At 45.2% G+C, this 26,885-nt stretch overlaps 1 protein-coding gene across 3 annotated transcripts in view; it reads right to left on the minus strand.

Annotated features, from left to right (window-relative positions):
- LOC135389049 (probable phospholipid-transporting ATPase IM) overlaps positions 1 to 26,885 on the minus strand; it is a 75,450-nt gene that overhangs the window by 13,990 nt on the left and 34,575 nt on the right. For 2 of the 3 annotated variants that reach the window (XM_064618997.1, XM_064618998.1), the window contains exons 3-19: positions 13,284 to 13,342; positions 12,097 to 12,210; positions 11,891 to 11,989; positions 10,917 to 11,051; positions 10,119 to 10,189; positions 9,936 to 10,018; positions 9,174 to 9,421; positions 8,842 to 9,056; positions 8,232 to 8,487; positions 6,835 to 6,997; positions 5,182 to 5,261; positions 4,965 to 5,066; positions 4,778 to 4,897; positions 3,861 to 3,958; positions 3,593 to 3,771; positions 1,586 to 1,854; positions 1,131 to 1,314 (exon numbers count right to left, since the gene is read on the minus strand). In XM_064618997.1, the coding sequence (XP_064475067.1) occupies positions 1,131 to 1,314; positions 1,586 to 1,854; positions 3,593 to 3,771; positions 3,861 to 3,958; positions 4,778 to 4,897; positions 4,965 to 5,066; positions 5,182 to 5,261; positions 6,835 to 6,997; positions 8,232 to 8,487; positions 8,842 to 9,056; positions 9,174 to 9,421; positions 9,936 to 10,018; positions 10,119 to 10,189; positions 10,917 to 11,051; positions 11,891 to 11,989; positions 12,097 to 12,210; positions 13,284 to 13,342 (2,475 nt within the window). Of the gene's footprint in view, positions 1 to 1,130; positions 1,315 to 1,585; positions 1,855 to 3,592; positions 3,772 to 3,860; positions 3,959 to 4,777; positions 4,898 to 4,964; positions 5,067 to 5,181; positions 5,262 to 6,834; positions 6,998 to 8,231; positions 8,488 to 8,841; positions 9,057 to 9,173; positions 9,422 to 9,935; positions 10,019 to 10,118; positions 10,190 to 10,916; positions 11,052 to 11,890; positions 11,990 to 12,096; positions 12,211 to 13,283; positions 13,343 to 24,234; positions 24,530 to 26,885 lie in introns of those variants that run through there. The other variant, XM_064618996.1, reaches the window with a different exon arrangement.

Below are 26,885 nucleotides of genomic sequence, written 5' to 3' on the forward strand. Positions count from 1 at the left end.
TAAACGTGTGCTCTAAATTCATGCGAATTTGGGTTAAAAAAACAAAAAAACTTCCAGTATGCTAAATTCGGGGAGAAATCAGGCTCAGTTACTCAAATCTAACTGTACTGGTTTGGTACAAACGGTTATGTAACTGCATTTGCGGGTGTATCCCGTTTGAAACCATTAAAAATAATCTTTCAAAAACAAACACGTAAGTAACCACTGTTAAAAATATATCTCCCAGAATATACGCTTAACACTAAACGCACAAGAATAATCGCCGAAATATCCCCGTTTAAATATAAACGCTAAGGAATCCACGGTTAAGAATATATCGTTAAAAATAAATCGTTTCAGAATCCCCCCAAATCCACCCTACAGTTGCTAGAGTCATGTGGTATGGCCCAAATCAAGGTGAACTGCAAGCAAGGGGGTTAAACTAACTTCACAGAACCAAACTAGCCTAAACTATCCCCAACTAACCGAAACCAAACTAAACTAACCTAACATAACATGATATAACCCGGCGTAAATTGCAATCAGTCCGCCTCCGTGCTAGATGGTGAGGGGATTTTGAAACAGTTTATTTTTAATGGTGGATTATTAAACGGTGATCTTTAAGCGGGGATAGTAAGCGGTTTATTTTAGGAGATATATTTTCATCCGTGTATTTTTTAAGCGGATTATTCTTGAATGTTTTATTCTTAAACGTTTATTCTTAATGGCGGATTTCGGGGACCCCCCTCATTTGCTGCCAAACAAGTTAGTGTACATTTCTACAGACGTCTCAGTGAGAGCAATTTGCCGGGGGGAAAAAAATCGGGTTTCACCCTAAAGAGGCACCCTTCAATTCGGGGTGCAAATTCGGGGGAGAATCAGGTTAAACCCTAAAACTTCAGGCTCTATGTATAAACTAGCAGGACCTCTCTGCAGTTCTCCCTGCTGTGAATTCACCCTCTGCACATCTCCCCTTTTCCAGGTCTTTCATAAACGCTGTCACATGCGTATGAAGCACTTGGCACATTGATAACACAACAGAAAGCACAGTCAGAACACACGGTCAATATCTCATGAGGCTGGAACTACTACAGTGTGAAGTACGTCTTACAATGTAAATACTCTCTAAAGTACAGTCGAACTGCACTCACTTTTGATCATGCTGACGTCATTGGCACCGTCACCAATCGCTAATGTGACAGCTTTCTTGTTCCTTTTGACAAGGTCCACAACAAGCGCCTTTTGCAGGGGTGTCACACGACAGCATATCACAGCTTTACAGCGGCTGGCTACTTCGAGGAAGAGCAATTCCATGTCTTCCCCCAGAGCATGCACCTACAACAGCGAAACTTAACTTTCACAAACAGCTCTCCAAATCAGCTCTCTCCTTTCATGAGTGACGGGCGGTACTTTCATACGATTCATGGCAACCGTTCTCAGGGTACAATCCTGATATACTTACACCATCCTAATGCTACCGAGAGACACAAAATATGCAACCTGAATTAAGTTTCCTTGCAAAAGGGTACTTTAAAATAAGAAACAAGAACACAGCACTCTGAGTTAGGAAATGAAAATAAATCTCCATGTTGAAAGAGGAACTTACGAGGCTGTGACCGTTGACGATGAGTGCAAATCCACCGAAGCCCTCCCCTTGGTCCCAACATGGATTCATTTCGTCCGGGTCCTCGTCGTCGAAACGGACGACGGCACAGTCTCCTTCCCTGTGGCCATGAGCCAGGACTCCCGCAATGCTCTCGCGGAACGTGCTCAACTGCTTGTAGACCTCTTCGTGCTCCACACCGTCGACGATGAAGATGTCGATCATGTCGTCAGTCAGGAGGTGGCACGAGTAGCCTATGTTTATTGCTGTCTCTGTTCGTGCAGAGAAAACGTTCAAGGTTGAGAAACCGGGATAGGAGATCTTGTCGAAAGGTGCCACATTCTAATGCAGTTTGTCGCAGAGTTGCGACATATCATAAGTAGAGCCTGAAGTTTTAGGGTTTTACCCGATTCTTCCCCAAATTTGCACCCCGAATTGGAGGTTCACCCTTTAGGGTGAAACCCGATTTTTACCCTGCAAATTCCCCTCACTGGGATGTCTGTAGGAATGCATTAACTTACTTGTTTGGCAGCAAATGCATTTACATCACCATTTGTACCAAACCATTACAGTTAGTTTGAGTAACTGAGCCTGATTTCTCCCTGAATTTAGCACACTGGAAGTTTTTTCAACCGAATTCACATGAATTTAGTGCACACGTTTATTTACCCGATTTTTACCCCCCCGAATTTAGAAAAAAATATTTCCCGAAAACTTCAGGCTCTAATCATAAGACGTCAGACCTGTCATGTCACAAAATTCGCGCGGCATACAGGAAGCCCATGGTAAGATGGAGAGGGAGGAAATTTGTGACAAAGCAGGCCTTGCGTCCAGTGAGAGATCAGAAGCCCTCCCGAGACATGCTCCTCGTTACATAGAAATGTCCTTCAGCAGGAAGGCTAGCATAGGGTTCTAAGAAGACTAGTCTTTCAAAACAAACAAGTCTTTTGGAAGCAGGGGCTCTCCATTTTGCAAGAGGCTTATTGCATTGCAAGTGTCTCCTCTGGCCCTCCCCAGCCTGAGAGCAGGGGGAAGCAGCTGTCCCTCATCTTTTGGAGCCCCTGTGTCCAGAGCACTGTGGGACTGTCTGGAGCACAATGACAAGGCAAGTGCTGCTAATAATTTCATTAATGTGATTTAATTTAAAAATAATTTAATTAAGTAGTTTAATTAAAAAATAATTTAATAATAATTCAAGGCTGCGATCATGAGCGACAAGTGATGCAACACACCTTATACCTAGAGCCTGAAGTTTTCGGGAAATACTATTTCTTTCTAAAATTTGAGGGACAAAAATCAGATAAATAAACATGTGCTCTAAATTCACGCAAATTCGGGTGGAAAAACTTCCAGTACACTAAATTCGGGGCGAAATCGGGCTCAATTACTCAACCTAACTGTACTGGTTCGGTACAAATGGTGATGTAACTGCATTTGCTGCCAAACAAGTCAGTGTGCTTTCCTACAGACGTCTCAGCGAGAGCAACTTGCTGGGTAAAAATCGGGTTTCACCCTAAAGAGGCACCCTTCAATTCGGGGTGCGAATTCGGAGATGAATCGAGTTAATCCCTAAAACTTTGGGCACTACTTATCCCCAGAATCGCCAACAAACGTTGTAAACAGAGGAACATAATGAGGTCACACAGGTTCCTAAGCACACAAAAAAGAAATGCCATTGGTCTATATTGGCTAAATAGTTACAATGATTACAAAAAGGCTAAACATGCTCAGTTTTTTCCCCCATAATGATACAACAATGGACCATTTCCATGTTCACGTCGCCCTTAGCGGCGGAGTGTCGAATTATTTCACGCCATCTAATATGGCGGTCGCCTACAGGCGGCTGCGCGTGCGCATACGCGTTCCCGGAAAAGGACCATTAATATGAAAATGTTAAGAATACAACAAATATATTCAGCACTGCATAAAACCGAAGGTTACAGCTCTGACTGAAAAGGTCTTTCCAGAGCTTCTTTAAAAAAAGAATACTCAAAAACTTTTAAGGCGCACCTTGCTTGTCGCCAGTGAGTACCCAGATCTTGATTCCAGCCGCGGCCATGTTGGCGATAGCCTGGGGTACGCCGTCTTGAAGTTTGTCCTCGATCGCTGTTGCTCCAATAAGAATTAGTTCTTGTTCAATCTCATTATACACCTCGTCCACTAATTCTTCTCTGTTACTTAACGACGTCCTGAGGGCAAAACAGATGGCATTCACATGGGACTCGACACGTCGGACCATATAAACCGTCAAAATGTATCTTTTCAGAGGTACACTCACGCAGCTTCGTGATATCTATCAGACCACTCTTGGAAATAAGACTCGTCTAGATCTTTGTAAGCAAGGCACAAGGTGCGGAGACCTTCTCCCGCAAATTTCTGAAACGTGCAAGGTCATCAGATTCATGAGAAGGGATAGCACATTTTGATTGCTTTGTGTGACTCTTTAGTGGCAGTAGCCAGGGGCGGCGGAACGTTTTGGAGTTCAGGGGGGACAAGCCCCTGGTTGGCTCCCGCACCCCCCCACCCAGGTCCCCCAAGGTCGCCATTTTCCCATGTATTTGTTCCTATCCCGATGTGTGCAATGCCGGAGGCCACCCTTAGATACCCCACTGTTACCAGACGTTGGCTTGCGTTGGATTGTAGCGCGCTAAAGATCCAGTTGAAGCACAATCCAAGCCAGGCCAAGTCACCGAAGGAGAAATGGACGACTGCGCCTGGTACGACAGGTACGCTATGTGATGCACGCAGCCGTGCACTAGATCCTTCCGGTCGCTCAACACGTTTAAAAACGGGACCAAGAGGTGAAACACGACACAGAAAGTTGTTATACGCGTTTTATTTGGACATATAAAGACTAGATTCATTCGCAGAAACAACAAAAACATTTTGCGGCTAAACTTAGCGCACTGAAGTGATCCGGAACAGCAACAATGGGGTATCTAGTGGCGGCCTTCTTCGTTGCACGCTTTTCCAAGGTGAGTTTGGGGGACCTGCCCCCACCCCCCAATGTCCCCCCGAGATATTTTGAATTAGCCCACTTGAGCCCTTTTCCACCTGGTGGTAATGACGGTGACGATGGGGGGGGGGGGGGGGGGGGGGCAGTGTACCCTTGTTCTTAAGGCTCTACACATGTTGCACCAGAGAATATGGTTCTTCCTTCTGCTACAGCTGAAAGTACGCTCAGCTAGCACTCACATTGAGATGCTCTGTGGTCATGGCTTTGAGCTCATCTGAGCTCGGGTGTAGTCGCTCAAAAATTACGGAATCGGCCCCTTTGCAGTACAGCTTCATCTTGCCGTCCTTTTTAACTATCACCTGTAACAGTCACGGCATGCAATGAAGCTACTGCAGTGATTGTGGCAAGCATATTGACTGTACTTACAGACATACGTTTACGGACGTTGTTGAAATCTAGAATGCCAAAAAGCTCGTAAGACTCTTCCTTGCCCCACACTTCAATTGTGATACTTTTTGGAGTACGGTTCTGTTGAAAGAAATCCGAGGAATTATTCGCACACCCGTCGCAGATGTTGGAGACACTACAGCAGCTGATTAATCTCAGGTTTGAAATTGATTGATTGATTGATGTTGTTCGCTACCTTAAACACAAATCCAAAATTTCTTGCAGCAGATGTCAGAGCTGCTTCATCTGGTGATTGGGCTTGGTACTCCAGACGGCCTATTCATTAGAGAGGTCACATTATATCTGCTATACAGTAATCATATTGTAAAGGGGCAAGCACAAGAATGAAGTACTGCGATTGGTCAAGGAGGGAGTCAACCAGCCCCTTGTCAACGAGTGCAGACTTGCACAGATACAAATAATATGTCTGTGAATGATCAAGATTACTGGTTGACAAATTTTATGTGGGTCATGACCAACCTCTGTCTGTGGCAATGTAATAATTACCCGAATTATGTATTCTGGGAAGACATACCCTCCTTTCAAAGATGCCCAAGTTGCGTCTCATCAATCAAATACCTGGTCACGCTCACTAGTAGTGCAAATAAACCAACATAGCTCTGCTTCTTTATTTGCTTGTGTTTTCACCTATATTTCTACAGGTTGTTTGTTTTCAAATATCTCTTAGTGGGGAAGGACCAATCCTGTATCATATACTGATGTGATACTGTTACTCGGTATCTCTATATAAATTACAGGTGTGCACTGGTAAGTAGATTCGTACACAGAACTGCAGCTCGCGGCGTCTGATGCGGGTGTACCCGCACTGCCTGCGGATGCAGTGTGGGTACACCCGCAATTGCCTGCAGTGACACTGAATTTCTACTCGCAAATAACAAATCGGGAAAGAGAACGTCATTCCACGAACATGTGCTCTGTTCGGTGTTGAATTTGTCAGCTATTTAAGTGAAACCAGACTTGTACATTAACTTGAGTAGAGTATTTAAGTTAAGTATCCTAAATACTTTTGCGTGTAACTTGGTATCTTGACTGCAGATTGATCTTGCAAATACTATTTAAATACGGTTCAAGATTGGGTATACTGATAAGCACTCAGTTGCTCTACTCAGTTGCTTTTTTTGGCCGATATTCAGTAAATTAACTTAAATACTTTTCTGTGAGTATCTTGTACAAACCCGAGTGAATGCCACATGTTATATTAAAAAGTTTGCTTATTCGGGTATTCTTCTCAATGAGATCAGGAGAAAAATACAACAGTTAATGAATACGGTAAGTTAGGGTCCCAAAAGGTTAGTTTACGGGGATGCGGGTAATGCGGGTTTACTCACACTACCCGCGGACGCCCCCATTGCGGGCGCACCCGCATTTTACCTGCAACCCGCAGCGACATCGAATTTCTACCCGCAAATCGTAAAACTGTGCGGGTATCTGCAGGAAACCGTAGGTATACCCGCACTCGTGCACACCTCTATCTATAATAAGCATCAGTACTCTTCAGCATCAGTACTCTTCAGCATCAGTACTCTTCAGCATCATTATAGTCATCATCAGTATCAGGTAGTATTATGGTGTTTTATGGTCACACCACAGCAAGATTCGCAATAAACGTCTAATGAATATTTATTGTTGCACTGCCACATGGGCTGGAACTTGGAAGGACATGAGGTGATGCGACACACTATGTACACCAACTATGTAACTATGTTACTATGTACACTAACAAAAGACTTTGTTAAGTGGGAAGAACGTTTTGCTGATAATATACAATTCGCGGAACATCAGCTTTAATGTGTGCCGTACTGAAACACACAAACAGAATGTGTCTCACCGTCTTTGTCCTCAGACATGACCGTGTGGCACAGGGCAAGCAGACGGAAGTACTCCTGCGCATCTTGGTCCCCACTGCGGATGTCATTCAGAAGGGCAGGGTCGTAGAACTTGAAGCTTTCTTCGAATTCCTTGTTTTCGCTAAAGTCTATGGGCTTCATGTCCTGCAAAGGCGCAGTGCGTGGCTTTGTAGACAGTAATTCAGGCCATCTTCACAACGACTGCACTATCAGTGAGGATCTCATCATGGTGGTATATCTATATGCCTGGTTTTGGACGACATCAACAAAGGATGGGGAGAGTTTGTTATCCTGCAGTTACTCAAGGTCATTGTGTGGTCTCCTTCATACTTTAGCTTGGCCAATACATGGAGCAAAAATTTTAAGAATGTGATCCACATTAACACCGCAAATGTCCTGTGATGGTGTGCATCATACTGATACAGACTTAAAGGAAGAGCACAGCAGGATGTAGCGGTAAACAGTGGAGGTTAGTGTGCTTTTTGAGACGTCCTGAGCATTGTGCTAACATTTGTTTTGGGAAGTCCAAGGGGGAATTCAAAAAGGCATCTCAGAGTACAGCAGGTGATAAAATTCATTTGCCGTACTTCTGGCTCGCAGTCATATGTGCATTTCAGCAGTATTTATGATACGTTTGATTCGTACAACACGAAACAACAACCCTCTTGAAACCAGGGATCGGAACCGGAACTTAACCCGAACCGAAAACCCGAAAGAAACGTTATTTTCTGACGAACCCGAACCGAACGATTGTTTTTGCTTGTCCTGAACAGAACCGGAACTGAACCAAAAAAAATTCATGCGGTTACCGGTTCGGGAATCGGTTCAGAGGTGAAATAATTGTACCACTGACTGACCTTTTTTTGACTCGCCTGAAACGGTTATCTCACACCTTTCTCTTACAACCGTGTACGGTGAGCGTAAGTTCGCTTTCATGTAGCAAAATTACTGCCCATGAACCAGTTAAACCGGGACCGAAAAAAGTAACGGTTCCAATCCCTGTAAATGTCCCGACCACTGACAGATTTTTGTTTGTCTGTGTGTGTGCAGGGGGGTTCTCACTGAGCCGAACCCGAACCAAACCGATATACCTGAACCGGTTCAAGCGGATAATTTCGGTTCAGCGGAGCTAAACCCGAACCCGAACCAATATGCCTGAACAAGAACTCGAACCAAACTGATATACCTGAACCGGTTCAAGCTGATAATTTCGGTTCAGCGGAGCTAAACTTGACCCGAACCAATATGCCTGAACCCGAACCCGAATCGAACCGGAAAAAAATACCGGTTCCGATCCCTGCTTGAGACAAATGAAGAACACGGCGACAAAATGGCTCCCAAAGAGCCCTCACAAAGCAAGGTGACCAAAAGGACGTACCTCTGTGATCTCGATTGACTCACCGGTGATCTCGTCAACGATATCACCGTAGAGGCGTCCACGAATGGATGCCTTGTTGAAGGCCATGATGTTCTGGGTGAGTGTCCCTGTCTTGTCTGAGAACACATACTCAATCTGACCCAGCTCCTCATTTAAAGTGGTGGTACGTGCACGAGCGGGGGCATCCTTCACGTCGTAGTACATCTTCTCGTCCCAATTGATCCATAAGCTGTGGCAGAATCTAATCACTTCCACACTGCAAGGACGATACAATCATTTTTGTTAGTCACAGTCTTTAGTTATCAACGGTCTTGTACTGCAAAAGATAATGCCAAGTAAGTCAAACAGCCAGCATTCCAGTATTCGCTGGTTGTAGCACTAAACATGAATATCACGCCTGTGCCTGGCAGGGTGTATGGTATTCGGCCTGATAAGGCAGACCTTTGCAGGATTCACATGTTCATATTCGTACGAATTTTGCGCACTGAATGCAATGTTTTTTAAGTAAGGAGGATTTGTTAACGACTTTCTTTACGTTTCAAAACAATATTGGCCGATAACAATTGGTTGCACATTAGTATGTGCATTTTTGAAACCATGCCGCACTTACCTTACATAAAGAGAGATGGGCACAACTGTGTTTAAAACGATGGCGTATGAAAAAAATACGAGCACAGCAATGGCAGTGGCTCCTCCGACGGGATTCTTCGTGGTGATAATCTTGTCCCAGGGCAGGTAGGTGCGGAAGAACTGCCCCGTCACTGTTTCCCACACTCCGCATGCGATGGTGCAGAAAAGGCAGATGCTGAACAGGAAGAACACAATCTGGGCAAACAAAGAGAAACAGGGTTACACCGGGGCTGTACCCTAAAATGCGAGGCTCTATACACAATATTCAAATCTTGGATCCGAGATGCTAAGTTGAACTCTCGAGTAGCGTACCCCAAGGATGAGTATGTTGAGGAGGCGGTCGAGCGAGGTGCGTTTGAAGATGGTCTTGCCACTGTTCTGCATGAGTTTTGTGTCCCGTCCGGCAAAGACGACCACACCGTAGCACCAGTGGGTGTTCCGCAACACGCATCCACGCAGGAGGAGCTTGTCGTTGTCCAGCGGATAAGTCTGACCTTTCCAATACAAGGTTCCTTCATACCTGTTCAGATTATTGTTGGGTGCTTCACAAATAATCTCCCCTGCAATGATGAAGGAGAAGGAAACGTCATTAAAGGGGCAATAAACAGGTATACGAGGGAAGACGCGTCTCTGGAGACGCGCAATGAACAAAATAAAGAAAAAAATGGTGCTCCTTCCCGAATTTTTTGTGGACGATCTATCGAACGTTTTTTTGTTCTGAAAACGGCTACGGTATCAGGTGACCGAAGGGACCAGATGTTCTCATTGGGACAACTTCGCACCTTTTATAATTAAAAAGTAAATTATTGGAAGTTAATTAGGAGATTGCATTAGGAGTTTGCAGGTGCCCTCTTATTCAGTGCCCTTCAGCATATGCCATATTGCAACTGACTTCATCTCGACAAAAAGTGATAGTACATATATTTTTTAAAAATCAGTTCGCATTTAGCTGGGACACCCTGTATAATGCTATACATTGGAATTTGATTTGTGCACCTTAATTGCAGAGCAAAATGTGCTTTTGGAATAGGTTTACCGACGTACTTTAAAAGAGGGGGGGGCAAAAAAACTTACCGTCAAACCTCCCCAAGAGCTCATTGTTGTTCCCCATTTCTGCCGTGTCTGGAGTCGCCTGCCTACATTTTAGGTTTGTCTCTCTGAGAGAAAAAGAAGAAGATTGTTCAATGACATGCATACAAACACACTGGAAAAGCCAGGCGCTAAGACAAAGTGTTGAGACTTGAGAAAGCATCTCACCCGTCTAGCTCGGCAGTTTCAATGTAGCAGAGACCGTTAGGTTCGCTCGTTGATAGTAATAACAGGTCTGCCTGCGTACCAATGGAATGTGAGAGGGAAAACTTCACTGAAACCGTAGAACAACTACAATGCTGTTTCTCTGAGCAGAGGAGGTCACAATGGGGAGAGGGCAGCCGCCCCCTCTCCCCTTCCCCTTCCACCGAGGAACAGTTGTAATCATTTGGTCTTTCTGCAAGGGCCAACCAAGCCCCACAAGGAGCTTGGCTAGGATCCTTTTGAAGTAGATTGTTGTAAAATACTTCCCTATATACAAACAAAAACCATGCAAACAACCAAAACAAAAACATTTCCATTTAAGTGCACATTAATACGTAATATATCCTCATTTATAGTACTAACCAACTTCTTCCATAAAAGCAACACCTACAACTGTAGTTAGGAACAAGCAGACTGTTGCGCCGAGTAGCAGGCAGGGGGAGGCAAAAGCGGCAGTTGCTTTGCTTACATTAACATGTACTTTTTACTTGCCTTTAAGTACATTTGTAATGTTGTACTTTGTACTGCACTTCATGGACAAGTGATGCAATGTGCTGGTACTCTAATTTAAGTATAATTTTTTTATGTACTCTGCCCATCATTGATCACACTCCAGACCATCCAACGAAACTTCAGCAACTCCATTAGACGAGTCTCATATTATGCAGGCAGCACCGATTAATAGCCCATTTCAGGAATAGCTTCAGGTAGAGTGTGAACACTAAAGGCGTTAACAAAAGAAAGAAAAAGAATCGAACCTACGGCGACAAACTGGTCATTCTCCATGAAGATGACATCGCCCACTTGTACTTTATGCCAACGTTCTTCTACGATTTGGTTGCCACGGAGAACTTTCGACAGACGGTTATTCACCTGATTGTCGCTTTGGTGACGTTGCTGCAAAGTCACACCAGAAGGAAGTGACTCAGAGATATACCACAGTAGAGTACATATAGATTGACGTGAGCTGCTATCATTGCGTCTGTACTCTGCGGTACAAAAAGCTGAAAGCAAAGTGTGTGCCCGTCTGCACTAGCAGACATTATGAGCTCTACATTTACAAACATATTTCTTATATGAGAGACTGACACCGCTAGGAAAGGGCTCTGTTCAAACACTACAATGCTCTTGAATGTGTGAGGCTCAACATGAAACATGCTACTCCAGCTACATAGTATGCAGGACACGAATATCTAGCTAAAAACTAGGCCCCCGTGGTTATGATTGATGCCACTCAAGAAATGCTGTCTTGGCAATGGAGTTCTGCAAGACAGCACTTTTCACAAACATTTCCGATGCATACGGTTAAACAATAGTCACATATTTATGCCCTTTTTTACATCGTGGTTGACAGAAATCGACAACTTGTCAACGCTATTAGGTCATCGTAGTCAAACCAGACGAAGGAATCGTCCATGATACCAGTATGTAATAAAAAATACTCATAGTCAAAGCATGTACTTTGCTTATTGTCGCTACTAACAGTGATGTGAAGGTTACAGTTTCTGTTCACTATTGGCAGCGGTATTTATGCCACGGTGCGCATTACATGGTGGACATTTTTTTCAAGTTTCAATCACTTTAATGGATGCACGGCAGTGCGTGTTAAGCACTGGAAAATGTGAGACACATTGTATTGTGCAGAAGAGCATCCACTTTGTAGAATGCTCTATTAGTATTAAATGCTTTTGTGGAAATTCAGTTTCAGTGTCTCAACATAAAATTACAATGCTTACAATGTCATCAATGGCATCCTTTAAAGCAGTTAAGGAAAGCACCACAACCAAAGGCACTGCGGTAGTCCATGGAGTTAGGGAAGAGATCTGGGGGATCATCTGCAAATGAAAGTAATTCAAATAAATGGACATTCACCAAAGACGATACGGTAATCTTGGGGGCAGAGTACAAACCAACGCATCATTATAGGGCAAAAGAAACTTACTTGCAAAACGAGAAGGCATAGAAAATAGAAGTTTGCGAGCCGCTGAAACTGCTCGAATAAATTTCTTGGCAGGAATGTCAGGAAGCTGTACTTTGATGTCTTGATGTAGTTATTCTGTTGGGAAGGAAACGCAAAAAGAACAGAACATGTCTCCAGACCCGCGGAAGACCTCTTAGAAGGAAGGAGTTGCTAAGCGAAGGGCGTCATCTACTAATGGTGAGGAAAGCACACCACTAAGATGCACAATTTGTCACATAGTAGACCTCTTTTGTTTGAACAACTGGGTGGTAGTCTCTGCCCTGTAATAACATCTCATATAGCCTATAACATCCCCTACCTCTCAAGGCCAGATTAGAAACTGCTCCCATACATGAACGCAAAGCCCTCCATGAGATAGCCACAAGTCACCGTAACTTAGAACCAGTGATGGCCACTAACTACTTGTACAGTAGCTTAACTATAACTACTAACTACTTCGCAATGGAGTAGTTTAACTAGTAGTTCAACTACTTTTCAGGGGAGGTAGTTAAAACTACTTCTTTAACTACTGCAATGTATTTTAACTACATTTATAACTACTTAACGTTGCCCATCAACACCAATCCCATTCTATAGTGTTCTTGGACACCTAAATATGAATCACAAGCAGCGATAAAAGTGAAGGTTTAGTACACATGCACAGCACAATTGCTCTGTTCTCCGCACCTCCGTTCTCCTCTCTGCACCTCCGTTCTCATCAAACAAGTAGCTCAAGGTAAAAGTCGAAAGCACAATCGTGCCGTAAAGCTTGCGGAAAAATCGGAAGTAGTTGGCCCCTGCAGTAACCTAACTACTGTAGTTAACTACTCGAAATAGTAGTTTAACTAGTAGTTGCCACTACATTTCTGCAAGTAGTTGATAACTACTTTTTAACTACAATCAGGTAGTTTAACTAGTAGTTTAACTACATGTAGTTAACTACTGGCCATCACTGCTTAGAACAGCCATCAAATACATCTGTACTAGACATACTTTACACACTCTATTACATTTTGCACAAAAATTGATGAATGAAGTACCTGTCTCCCATTAAATTTTTGTGGCACCTTCCTGCAGCACGCAAGTGCATTTTTATGCTACCCATCCACAGACATATCTACTATATACACCTGGTTGTATTAACATATCACAGAAAGAGGGTTACTTACAGCATAGTTAAACTGTGCATGATACTCGGGATCGTTGGCTCGAATTCGCCTCTCTGTTTCTGCAATACAGATCAACATGTCACCACCAATGTATGAACAACTTACACTATTAGTGTCACTGTTTAGAATGGCACCCAACACTCTGTGACCGATCAAATGATACAGAATAATTGGACTGATGATGTTGAGTGATGTGTCATGTGGTGATGATAGAGTGGCGCCAACTGAGCAATCATTACTGAGACAAGAAACCTGCTACCGATATTATTCTCCAATATAATTTCTCTTCACTTCAATATAATGTTCACATCTCTAAAAGTGCAGCTTGCAATTTTTGTCACCAAAAGCTTGGGAACGAAATCTTCCAACCTGTCACTGTCTGAACACACCCTCTTTTGAATGGCACGGTGGGCAGCTTCAGTTTAAATCGAACAAGGCGTGGAATATCTCTGAATTCAAATGAAAAAAAATGTATATATATGCCCGTGCAGGTATGAAGTTGCTCACAAGTGATTAAAAACAGCTTTGGCATTTTCCAGATAACGGAGTTCAAATATGGCAAAAGTGACCATGCCGTACACGTTCCAACGCACTTCAAGAAGAGCACACATCAGTAGTACAAATAAATTTTATATATCATACAAAAGGGCCCTGCACGAGCTATCGAATAATAGCCCTGTGATAGCCCATCCCAGTGTTGTGAGCCAAAAAAGTTATGGGGGTACGTCAGGGATTTTCCCAGCACCCCCCTAACGCCCCAAAAATTCTTGCACCCCTCCTCCCAAATACTGGCCAGAAAGGCAAAGAACGCCACAAAAGTAGCAGATATGGGCGTCACACTCACTGGCGTAGCCAGAGGGGGGGGGGGGGGGGGAGGGGGGGTTCTGGGAATTGAACCCCAAACCCCAAAATGGTACCTTTGGTAGTGCATTTTGGAGAAGGAAACGAGGGGAAATCCCCCTCTCCCATGTAAAGTCCCCACAGAACCCCTCCCGAAATATTTTTTTTCTGGCCACGCTAAATTTATAAATTTATTTTGTGAGGAGCAACACATATTGCCCGTAGCCCATACGCTAGACCCGCACGGAAATCCCCTATCACCACAGGTCGGGGGAAATGGTGATGGAATACCTTAAGTGCATGACAAACAGTCGCCCAAAGAAGGATTACTTCTTTTCCCGCTGCCTGTGCAAACAATTCGTGACCTTGAACGCAGACCCGCACCCATTCCCTCAAGGCCATCACATGATCGCGAAAGGCGTTTCCCCACTGGTCAGTCTCCCCCACGTCCAATCACGAGGCTCATTCACGAAAAAATGAAAGGGAGAGGGAAACTGTCTCAGCCAATCAATATCGCCAACTCTGCCTGTACCTCTACGACTGGCTATTAAAAACAAGAAAAAGGAGAGGGGAAACGAAACTAAACCAAAAACGTCAAAGCCGCTGTGCGTCTGAGACACGTAATAACACCAGGAGAAAAAGAAAAGAACGAATGAGCAATTTAGAAAAGGAAAAACAAAACAAAACAAAACAGAACAAAAAAAAAAAAGATTACGCGAGCGCTCGCGTGCCGCGAGCAAATCTGGGTCAGCGAAATGTTTTAGTGGAGCACGCCAAAGCAGCCCCAGCGTTGCCAGATTACGGGTGGGGGAGACGCTCGGTTACCGCCACCCACAACCGGACGTTAGGTATGTCACATCCGGGTTCCGAAACTTGACCACGCCCACTGGACGTATCCAGATAAAAACTGTCGTTAGCGTGAGGGTCCACACGGACAACATGGCATGTTTGCAGTTGCGGGTTCTTGTATATTGGCCACTTATATTCGCCCGCGCATGGTTCCTGGTGAATTCTAAGTGGTCCAGAAAACAAAAATTTTTTTTTTTTAAATCGACAGCAATAAAACATAAATCAAAGAGTAGAAATGTGCTTTGCAAAACTGCATGTGCCTGCTGTACTACCTATCTTCAAAATATCTAATAAATTCCCTGAGGTATGGGAAAAAAAACGTGAGCCGACAAGAGACGCTTCCCAGCTAGGGTTGCCACCTTTCGTAGTAAAAAAATACCGGCCGAGGGAGAGGAGGTGGAATAGAGGGAAAGGAGGAAATGCTCGCGGGAAAGGAAAAGTGGGTGTAGGGGTGGACGAGCACACAGAGAGAGAGAAAAGAGCGAGCGCGCTCGCGCAAGATAATACGAGGAAACATATGTTCCTCTGTGTGTGGCTGGATTATTGATGTTAGAAATGGCTGTAAACAGGCAGGAACGCTACACTGGATCGTGTTGGAGCAACCGGATTGGACTGCCACTTACTTTGGAAAACACATCGACGCAGAGAAACCCTTCTTTGCTGGCGGAGATCTCATGATGATTGTATATACGGCCTAAGTTCTAGCTGGCTCGACACGAACACCAACAGCTTTGCACAACCATTGCTCTTGTCCCCTCCGAACGCATGACTTAATGAATAACGATTATATAATGATAATAACAATGAATAATAATAATAATAATAATGAATAACTAAGAAAACGACTGGTGACTGCGGAGTTGGGTCTGTGCTCCAGATTTATTCAAGCTGTCGTGGAATGTTGAAGGCAAAACCCCCTCGAAAGCCCCTATGAAAGGTCTTGAGCCACAAATACCGGCAAAAGGCTGGTGGTATTACCTTCCTACCGGCAGAACGAGCAGATAACCGACCGGCCTGGTGGCAACCCTATAAATTCCGCCCCGCTACTTTGGTGACGTCAACAGAATGCCGGCGACGCAAAGTGAAGTGGTTGTTTTCTACTGGGCGCATGTGAAGACGACGGCACATGCGCCATGTTCGTGACGTCACGCGCATAGTTTGTCAGCGGACGGATTCCATTCGGAAAAGCGGGAGCTACCCCAAAATGTAAAAGTAATCTTAAAATCTGTCGCACTCTGGAAAAAGCGGTTCCGAGCCACTCGAACCGATCACTTTGCCTGCGAAACATATCGAACCGCTTGCGTGACGCCACTCTACTTGAGCCGTTGTCGTATCTACCGAGTCCTGCACAAGCCGTTGTTACAAGCCCCAACGTTGATTGGGCGAAAAAGAAGCAAGAATAACAACGAACAGGATAAGTAAAGGCAAACTGACGGTGTCATATCTTTCAAAGCACATTTCATGAATACGGTTAACAGAAGAATGTTTTTAAAGTTCCACGCCGTATACGAAGTGCACGATTTTACGCCAAGCATAGCAAAAGTGACAAGAAAAAAAATTATAGATATGTACGTTTAAAAAAAAATTAAAAAATAAATACTAAACAGAGCTCGACAGAATTTTGCACGATTCAATGGAAGACGAACCTCATTTTCATTACAAACTGCATCCCTTTCGTCACTGACTCCTTTCGAGCAAGCGAGAATATTTCGCAGACGACACTGAAAGCGTTTACCGTCTGTGGCCGCATCTTGGCGCTTTTACCTTTGTGACTTCTAAACAGTCTGGTAACACTGCTCTTGATTCGAGAAGTAGTCGAAGACCGACGGCGTTCGTCAGGCACATCCAAGTCCGAGTCGTGCAACGGTGAGTCCGAGCGGCCGTCCTGCGCTCCGTCGTCTGGTATAAGCAGTGTGGAGACAGCGTACGGAGCTGAACCATTGAACTTGTCGTATTCAGGTACCTGTGAACGTCTCCTTCGTCAAACGGAGCAGTTCGTCACATTCAAAACCTGTTAGTGTGCTCGTGAAAATTTCGGTTCGGTTTTCATGCTTGCCGTGACGGTGCTGGTGAAGTCGGTGAAGTCCGTGAGGGTGGCTCCTCATTTGCAGGCATCCATCCACAAAACAGCTTACAGTACAAGTTCTTGGTGCGCGCTGAACTGGTAGCGCAGAATGACAAAATAAAAGCGTGCACGTGAGTTTCAGTTCAACTTTTATGCTCACGGCATTGGTGAAGTATGTGAAATCACTTTGCAAACATCCTTCAGAAAATGCGACTGAAATTCTTCATGCGTTGAATTCGTCAAGTGAAAACATAAGTGCTTGTGAATTGCAATTCGTGATGCGCCGTGATGGTCGTTGTGAATTTTGTGAAGTCACCGAGTCCATATCCAGTTGTGTAGTGCAGATGATCGAGCATGACGGTACTGTGCGTTCAGTGACTTGTGCGTTTGGTGATTGTACTGGGTGAAATTGATAATTCTATAAAAATGCAGAAATACATGGAATAACTCGGGATATTATTATTTTACCGAACACAACTGAAAAGAAAATCATTTCCTGTCGTTTCGGAGAAATCCCGACAGAAAACGTAATCGAGAAAGCAGTTGAAAATAAATGACTAATCAATGTAGACAGTCGGGCTACTTGGCACTATTACATTCTTCATGGCAAATACAGGAATAATGTTCAAATTTCTGGCAAATCATCTAACAGCTGACCGCCATCAGTTTCCTGTAGAGCGTGCTTTCGCTGCCCAACAGGTGAGCACCGCAGTGAAGCCCAACCGCAGAATAACCGTTTTGGAAAGCACTAGTAAATCCGGCCAATGCCAAAACCAGCTAAGCCTGTCAAGACCTGCTCACTCCCCGCGTGACGTCATCATCTGCGAGTCAGCCAATGGCTGCTATGCGAAGCCGGTTTTTGTTATATGGAATTACTGTGCATCGCAATCGTTTGCTGGCAGTGCACATTGCTGAAATGACGAAACACCGCAGCAGACGACGACGGCTAAACAACACAGGAATAACACAGAAAAGTAGCCTGTTTGCACAACTGGATTACTATTATTATTATATGCATATCTGCACACACACACGTATTCAGATGTCACCGATTCGGAATTAAGCGACTGGGCGCAATCGTCTGCGGATTACAGGTGCACCTGCTATAGCAGACGACATCCAGGCCGTATGCACAGCCTGCTGGCTACTTCACATGACGTAAAATCGAAGAAAGAACAAAACAAAACTGCACACGAGTGTTAACAGCTGAATGGGTGTACAGATAATGGGGCGGGTGCAACGTAACATTACGACGAACATGTTCCGGTTGACAGGAGGTCAGAAACCTCGCGTTTTTAAGCACTGAACAAAGGAGCAATTAAAAACCGTGACCTCAGGTCCTGAAAGAGATCGGCGCCGCCAGCTGGTTGGTGGTGTGTCCCTGTCAATCAAGATTTGTCAACAAATGTCTGGTTCCGCTGCTGCTTTTTCAATTGGGCTCGTTAATTATGTGCATATGTTGCACCTGTGTTGCTCTCTTGCTTTAAGCCCGAATCCCATAAAGCCCGAATCCCATAACAAGCGACACGCGGCAGATACACGCGAGAAGCGACAAAATCGACGTCACTGCCGCCACACGAGCGTCAAAAAAGCTCAGTCGCGGCTGAATATTTCTGCATCTACTCCCAGTAGATATTTGTAGCATGTCGCGGAGTTCGTTGCCTGTTGTTTGACAAAACCAGCTAGATTTGACGGCGTGAAACAAGAACTGAACGCGTGGGCAAGGGAAAGGGTGGAGAGGGCAACCAACAAAAGTAGCAGACGAAGAAGTGGGCGGGGCGTTGGGAACTTAAACCGCAGCGCCACTGCGTTACGGCGAATATTACATAGCACCTTCATTACAAGTTCTCTTCGTTTTGACGAATGAAATACTATTTTTGGTATATTTATGGCAATTTACAACTTAGCTCGAATAAAATAAGCAATGCTTCTCCAAAAACATCATTTCTCGGCGACGAAATGTCGCTGCTCAAATGGACCAGGAAGTCGCGCCATGACCAGACGCGACAGCGACAAATTCTGCAGCGCGTCGCGTGTCGCTTGTTATGGGGTCCGCGCTTAACAAGCGACACGCGGCAGATACACGCGAGAAGCGACAAAATCGACGTCACTGCCGCCACACGAGCGTCAAAAAAGCTTTGTCGCGGCTCAATATTTCTGCATCTACTCCCAGTAGATATTTGTAGCATGTCGCTGAGTTCGTTGCCTGTTGTTTGACAAAACCAGCTAGATTTGGCGGCGTGAAACAAGAATTGAACGCGTGGGCAAGGGAGAGGGTGGAGAGGGCAACCAACAAAACTAGCAGACGAAGAAGTGAGCGGGGCGTTGGGTACTTCAACCGCAGCGCCACTGCGTTACGGCGAATATTACATAGCAACTTCATTACAATTTCTCCTCGTTTTGACGAATGAAATACTATTTTTGGTATATTTATGGCAATTTACAACTTAGCTCGAATAAAATAAGCATTGCTTCTCCAAAAACATCATTTCTCGGTGACGAAATGTCGCTGCTCAAATGGACCAGGAAGTCGCGCCATGACCAGACGCGACAGCGACAAATTCTGCAGCGCGTCGCGTGTCGCTTGTTATGGGGTCCGCGCTTTACGCCCATATTGTCCGCAACATGGCGAACCCCGCCAGCTTGGCTGCTTATAGCCAATCACGATGCGAGAACGATTTATAATATGACGTCTGCTGCCAATTGTACTCATGGACTGTGTAACAGTTGAACAACGTTATTTCCAGACACCGACATGATTGCATTTTCATCTCTTAGGAAACCGACTACACGATTTTGCTGGATGTCTGAGCCTTTGTTGTACCGCTTACATAATACGCGTGTACGCAACGAGGCAAAATAGTGACACTTTGATATTTGTGGCTCATTTCATCATGCACGCATTATATATGTATGTCAGGCTACGTGTCGTACTCGACCACGCTTCTGCGTCCAGCTCTGACGTCAGAGGAGTGTTGGAATGCATGTTCAAACCACAACCTACTAAATTATAGCGACCACGTCATATGGACCGCATCCCGGCGCCGCATTTTGAGGCTGGCGGAGGCGCTACTCATCGGCACGGTTATTGTTTCCTCAATTTCTGCAGTACTTTGTACTTTCGCTTACCTTAGTATTTTTGTACAAGCGGAGGATGTCCCACGTGAGATGCTTCTCTCTAAAGCTGATTATCATCATTATTCTACGCGTTTTCATAGAGCTGTTGCTGTCGTCTGCTACGGTGGTGGTGGTGGTGGTGGTGGTGGTGGCGATAGGGCTTGCCGTTGTCGGCCTCACGTATGGTCTGCTACGGTAGTCGCACGTCCGCTTCGGCGCGTTCAAAATTCAAATTTCCATCGTCCAATCATGATGTACATCTCGCGGGCCCATGAGCAGTGCCCCTAGCGGATCGTGCGGACGGGCTCCTCATGGGGTTTGCCGATTATGACATGGTCGCTATATTCTAGTAGGTCGCGGTTCAAACAACAGCCCTTGCCATTTATCCTGGATGAATGTCCAATGCGGGTGCCCGAGTTACATGGCCATCGACGTGTCATTATCTTACATAATGATCGTGAATATTTTACGCCCTTTCGCGGAGGAAACCATAAGAGGAGTTGACAACAAAAGAGGGAAGCACAATCGCGAATTAAAACCTTCGTTTGCGCCGCTACAGAGGAGCCGGATTTCAAAGACACGAGAGAGAGAGAGAGAGAGAGAGAGAGAGAGAGACGTACGGAACAAATGCACGAGATTACAGTCGTCAAACTTTCTCGCAGAGAAGATTTCATTTCTCCACAGACAATGGGAGCATACGGCTTTCGCCTTGGATCTCTTCCAGAATTTCTAATGCATTTCTATACGGACGGCTTCCCGGAATGGGTTACTTTATCTAATTATTTCTCCCATCGCAAGCCACAACGATGGCCCGTTACGTAGGTCGGGACAAGTCGGAAACCGTAGAAGACGTTGATTTATTTATCGAATCGCATTTCGTTCGCCCACTTTGTTTGTGCGGAGAAACTCTCGACGGAAGCGTGGTCTCCAATTGCAGTCCAAACACACACACAGCGTCACTGGTGGTCGACTCAGGAAATTGCCGCCAGGAAAATAAATAACGTAATGCCTCTCTCCTCAATATTGTCTCCTTTGTCCGGTGAATTCTGAGTGTGTTCGAAGAAACGTCGCAGGTGCTAGAGGTTACTGTCCGTTGGCAGGCTGTGAGGAGGCGACACGCTCAATATTTGATTGGGTCATTTCAGGCATTACCGGGCTAGATTATTTTGAAATAAAGTTAAAATCCGGTTTTATCGTTTTTAGAATAGACTATTTTGTCTATGTATGTGCGTGAAAATGAATGTTTTGCGGAATTCGCGAGCGCTCTTATCCTCGCGAATTTAAAGTTCCGCAAAATATTTGAACAAAATGACAGAACAATACGCGAACGAAATATGTAAGAAATTTTATCCAGGACGTGTTCAGTTTTTTTCCGTTGCATGAGGAGACAGTAATCTAGCCTTCACGAATCGCGTGCGGATGTCGGCGTCCGGTGATTCCAGTTCCTTGTAAGCCTGGGCCATCCAGCAAGCATGTATGGGTTTAAGCCCGCTGCCACGCGGATCGGCCTTTGTAAAAGTTGCCGCATCAGTACCGGGTGCCAGTCGTACCTGCTCGATGCGGTGACAAAAATGACCCACATACCAGCCGAGTAAGGACCCCCATAATCGCAGCCCTCTCAGTCAGAAGGGCTCAAAATGTGAACCCAGTTGTGATACCTTTTGTCAACTTCTTCCTGGAAGTTCAAGGTGGAGGAGCTTAGCGCAATTGGTAGAGCCCTGGACCGGCAATCCAGAAGATGTGGGTTCGAGTCCTACAGCTGGCTAACCTTTTCAGTGACTTTCATCTTTCATCGTTAATTTCTTAGGCGAATTGAGGCTTTGTATGTATTTGTCCCCTCTATGTTGTTCCAGCCTCAGAACATCAGTTCTTGTTCATCAGTTGCAGCCTGCGTCGATCCCGTCGTATGAATGTGAGTGTGAGTGTGAGTGAGCAAAAATGTAAGAGTGAAAGGAGGATGAGTGAGAGAGAGTGGCTGGTTTGTCCCTTCAGATGACGCACCCTTGGAAGTCACTGCGGAGGCGTGTTAGCTTAGCTCAATTGGTAGAGTCCTGGAATCGGCAATCCAGAAGATGTGGGTTCGAGTCCTACAGCTGGCTAACCTTTTCAGTGACTTTCATCTTTCATCGTTAATTTCTTAGGCAAATTGAGGCTTTGTATGTATTTGTCCCCCCTATGTTGTTCCAGCCTCAGAACATCGGTTCTTGTTCATCAGTTGCCGCCTGCGTCGATCCCGTCGTATGAATGTGAGTGTGAGTGAGCAAAAATGTAAGAGTGAAAGGAGGATGCGTGAGAGAGAGTGGCTGGTTTGTCCCTTCAGATGACGCACCCTTGGAAGTCGCTGCGGAGGCGTGTTAGCTTAGCCCAATTGGTAGGCAATCCAGAATCCAATCCAATCCAGAATCCTGGACCGGCAATCCAGAAGATGTGGGTTCGAGTCCTACAGCTGGCTAACCTTTTCAGTCACTTTCATCCTTCATCGTTAATTCTTCGCCGCTAAGACGCCTGATCAATGCAGGGTCGACGCACCGCGGTATCGTGAATTTAAGGTTAATTGCCTGATCCTGGCTCTTCATAAATTCACGAATTATTGAGCCCGCGAATTTAAGCACTTATACACATGTAAAACTAATTATGCGTCAGAACAACTGTAGACGGCTGTGGTATATTGTTCTCTGCAAACTGCCAACCTCCTAAAATTAGTGGGACTCGAAATATGTTCACGAATAATGCGCACACTTGGCGTACGTTAACTCTACCTTTAGCTCTTTCCTTCTTTTCGAACAGATAATAATTATTTACATTTATAATTGCTTCGCGGTTTTTACGAGGTTTATGTCCTATGTCTTAATTCCAAAGATGCTTCATGTGCTCTTCAGCGCTGTTCAGACAGAGTATTCGGAACAGAGTTATTCTGGCCACTGTCCCCAGACATGGTAGTATACAAAGGGTTCATGGACGTAGGTCAACAACGTGCGTGGATGGGAATAAATCCAACAAGGAGAAAGACAACGCGTCTGTTCGAAATATACGTTCACTCCTCATGAAACTCCTGGCTGGGAGCGCCAGAAAAAAAAATTACTATTATACCCTGCACACACACCGAAAAAAAAGGGGGGGGGGGAGGATGTAAGGCACAAAGAATAAACCCGGTAAGAAATTTAACTGAGGCTTAATGGTTCAAAGGAGCGATTAAGGGAAACGTTCCATTTGGGCCATTCGAGACAGGCATCGATTTAAAAGAATCTCGTGACGCCGGAGCGGATAAACTTCTCCGGCGCTTGCGGTGATTGCGTTGCGTACACACCGCAAGAGCAGCTGCAAGATGAAAGATACGAAGACACACGAGGACATGGAAAAGGATTGCGGTCCCGATTCTTTCCTTTCAGTATAGGACATTATCCTGAAAGTGACGCCTTTTTTGCTACAAACAACAACCCCGTGATGTTTTCTGCAGTACGAGTAGGTCGTTGCGCAGGAAGTTAATAATTAGTCACGGTAATCGTAATCATCATCAGCATCATCGCTGGTTTACGAACAACGCCCCACAACCCGTTAAATTTGTCCACCTGAGAGGGTTCCTTAGCAAGTTCGTGTACGTGAGAATACGTGTTGGATTTTCGTCAAATGCCACCCACGTATTTCCCGAAAGCACGAGCGCGTCGCTTTACGTAGAATTACGTCACGAAGCTTGGATAAAGTAATATAACTCTACATTACTTAGACAGTACAATCCCATCAGATGTTGACCGTAATGTACAGTAATACGGGAGCAACGTGAATTTTGAGTCGCTATAGCGCGGCCCGTCGCTCGAAAGACAGAGAAGGGAGGAATTCGGCGAACTGTAACGCAAAACACCTTCAAACGAAAGGAAAACAAAAACAAAAAAAAAAGCAGAAGGATCGCTTAGTTGATCAATTTTTTATGAGGAAGAATAACCTCCTCATCCCGGTTGTAGATACGAAAACGTATTTGACCTGAAAACTTTTTCGACACAAGCTCGCAACGCGCGGCACAAGAAAACCCTCTCTCTATACGACCATGCACAGTTCTATCTTATTCTGTGGGGGAACACTCACTGGCAGGCGTTTTGGGCGGCGGCTTGTACGATGCCCTTCTCCTGCCGGCCAGAGATAATCTCCTGGGGTTTAAACCACTGGGCGATGAACCAGAGTCCCTGGAAGAGGCGCTCGACTGCTTGCGCTGCGCTGCAGTTGCACTGTTTCCCACATCGTTCAAGCTGTGACCCCGACTGAGCGGCATCAGCATGACGACTCGTACGCCTGGCCCTCTGCTTCAAGTTGCCTCCCGGGGCCACGTGCTTCGACGCGATCAAGGCCCGCGTCCACATTTCTCGAGAGGGCGGTGCACACTCACGCGGGGGCTTCTCGGTTCGTAGCGCGCGTGCGACGACGGAGGAAGAGGATGAAACGGAAGTGACGTCATAAACCGCGCGCTCGTGCGTGCTGGTTCCGGATGTGAACAGGGATGAGAGTTGATCCGCGTGTGGATATTGTCACAGTTGGCAGTGTTCTGGAAGAAGAGACGTGGTGATCGATGGCGAGATGGGGCTTCACCCGATGACACGTATCACGGAAGTGTCTTCTGTGTCAAAGTACAAATGAGAGTTTGTACTTTGTACTATAACTACTTTGTACTATTACTACTTTGTACTTTCATTCTAATAACTACCAGTTCATTTTCATACAAAAACATTTTCCCAATCACGGAACACCTTTCCTCTGGAAGATGAAAATCTCCCGGAGGAAAAATCAGCGAATGTGTTAGTCATTTTGGATATACTAGATGCATTCCCGCAAGCATTACACCCTTTCGGTACTAAACGCACGGTAGTTTATGTGAGGCCTAAGGACTATCTGCTATACAAGGGAGTAAAGTTCGTGGTCACGGGACTATAAAACAAGGAGTAATCGCAATCTAGGGGACTAGAAACAGCAACTGCTCCCCAATTTGCTCCTTTTATCCCCTAAAGTGTACCTCCTTTTACGATACTGTGCAAAATTTAAAAATGTCGCAGTTGCGACGCTCCCAGAGATGACTTTCGTACAGAACCCAGATTCTTACTGTGGGGTATACATGACGAAACGCTAGAAATTCTAATTAATTGCTTACTTAATATTTTGCGCTAATTAACCAACTCATCAATCAAAATAGCCACAAATCCCATCAATCCTACAAAAGCCCATCAATCAAAATAGCATAGCCAACTGCTCAGCAGGGCGACTGAGCATTGAACTTCAGAAATCGAGTCCGGATTAACGCAAAAATTGCTCGCGCATAAGACCAAAACCGTGATGACCATTTGGAACGCTTCCCGGATCTGTACTTGTTGCACTCAAAAATTCCTTCCACACAATTAGAAAGCCATCCAACGTCCCCGTCGATCCCAAATCGCCTTTCGCACACAGCGAGGACAGTTAGCATTGCCAGCATTGGCAACACTGGACCGTTACCAAGCGGACGATTTCTTTCGGTCGCAGTGACGTCACTGCCATCTCCGCCCTCGTGTCGCAGGTAAAGAGAGAAGACACGAAACAGAAAGTAAAGAAGGAAACTCTCTCGGCAGCAAAAGCCTAACCTGCCGTCCACGACAGGGGCGCCGCCCTGCGCTCAACCGATGCGACATTGACGAAAGCAAAAGGAAAAGCGAATCCTTCCTCGAACGCAGGCTCCACCCTGGTACGCTCGACCGGATGTGACGACGGAGCCATTAGAACTTCCGGCCAATCTGCATACAACGCGGGCGGGGAAAAAAAAAAAAAAAGAAAACGAAAGGCAGAGACAAGGGAGATATGATATGACATGGGGAATGAGTAAATAGGCAGGGGAGGGAATCAGGTGCACGTTTCATTAGCTTCAATAATAAATGCGCGCACCTTGCGAGGTGAACGGGGGGGGGCGGAGGCCGCCATATTGGGAAAGGAAAATGTTGTGTACGTACACGACCACATTAGGTGGAGAGTAATTGAGAGAGCGAGAAACACGTGACTCTGCGAGCAATATGGGGACCCAAAGTATTTTTCGTAGAACCACAATAACCTTCCCGGGTTTGGCCAGGTATATAAGTGTGTGTGTCTAACACCCGTGCCGCACGGACAGAAAAAAAAAATGACATTAGCGTGTAATGTCAGTCCGGTCCCGAATGCCATTTCTTACGCTAGTCGTGCGTCAGATTGGAATGACACGCATACACTGGAATGACATTAAACGCGATGATGGCGATACGGGCCTTGAAGAGCGTAAACGTGTTCAAAGAGATTGAAAATACCCATAATATTCCACAACATGGGAAAATTTGCTTTATTTCATAAGCGATTATCTGTATTATGTCGGAAAACTGTTGTCATTTTGGATGTCATGTGGCAGTCTACGCCAAAAGCAAATATGTAAGCCTTACATATACGTATTTGCTTTTGCATGCATTTGCTAAGCATTTTGCCAAAAAATAATGCTCATTTTCGTGTAATTTATAAATAATTGCGCGGTGCGCAGTACAGAGTGGCTTTTTGGAAGTTTTAAATTGTTCTTGTGCTCCAGACAATGGGGGCGAGGGTACGCAGTTCGTGGGCGAATGAGTTATGGCGACCTCATTACGCGGAATGCCATTACATATCTCCGTATAGGGCGACATGAATGACATTAAGACTTAACTCATTACGCACTTAATGTCATTTTTCGTGCCCGTGCGGCAGGTGTATCCGTCGTAGCT

The sequence above is a fragment of the Ornithodoros turicata genome, chromosome 3 (assembly GCF_037126465.1).
Source record: "Ornithodoros turicata isolate Travis chromosome 3, ASM3712646v1, whole genome shotgun sequence".
Classification (NCBI taxonomy): domain Eukaryota; kingdom Metazoa; phylum Arthropoda; class Arachnida; order Ixodida; family Argasidae; genus Ornithodoros; species Ornithodoros turicata.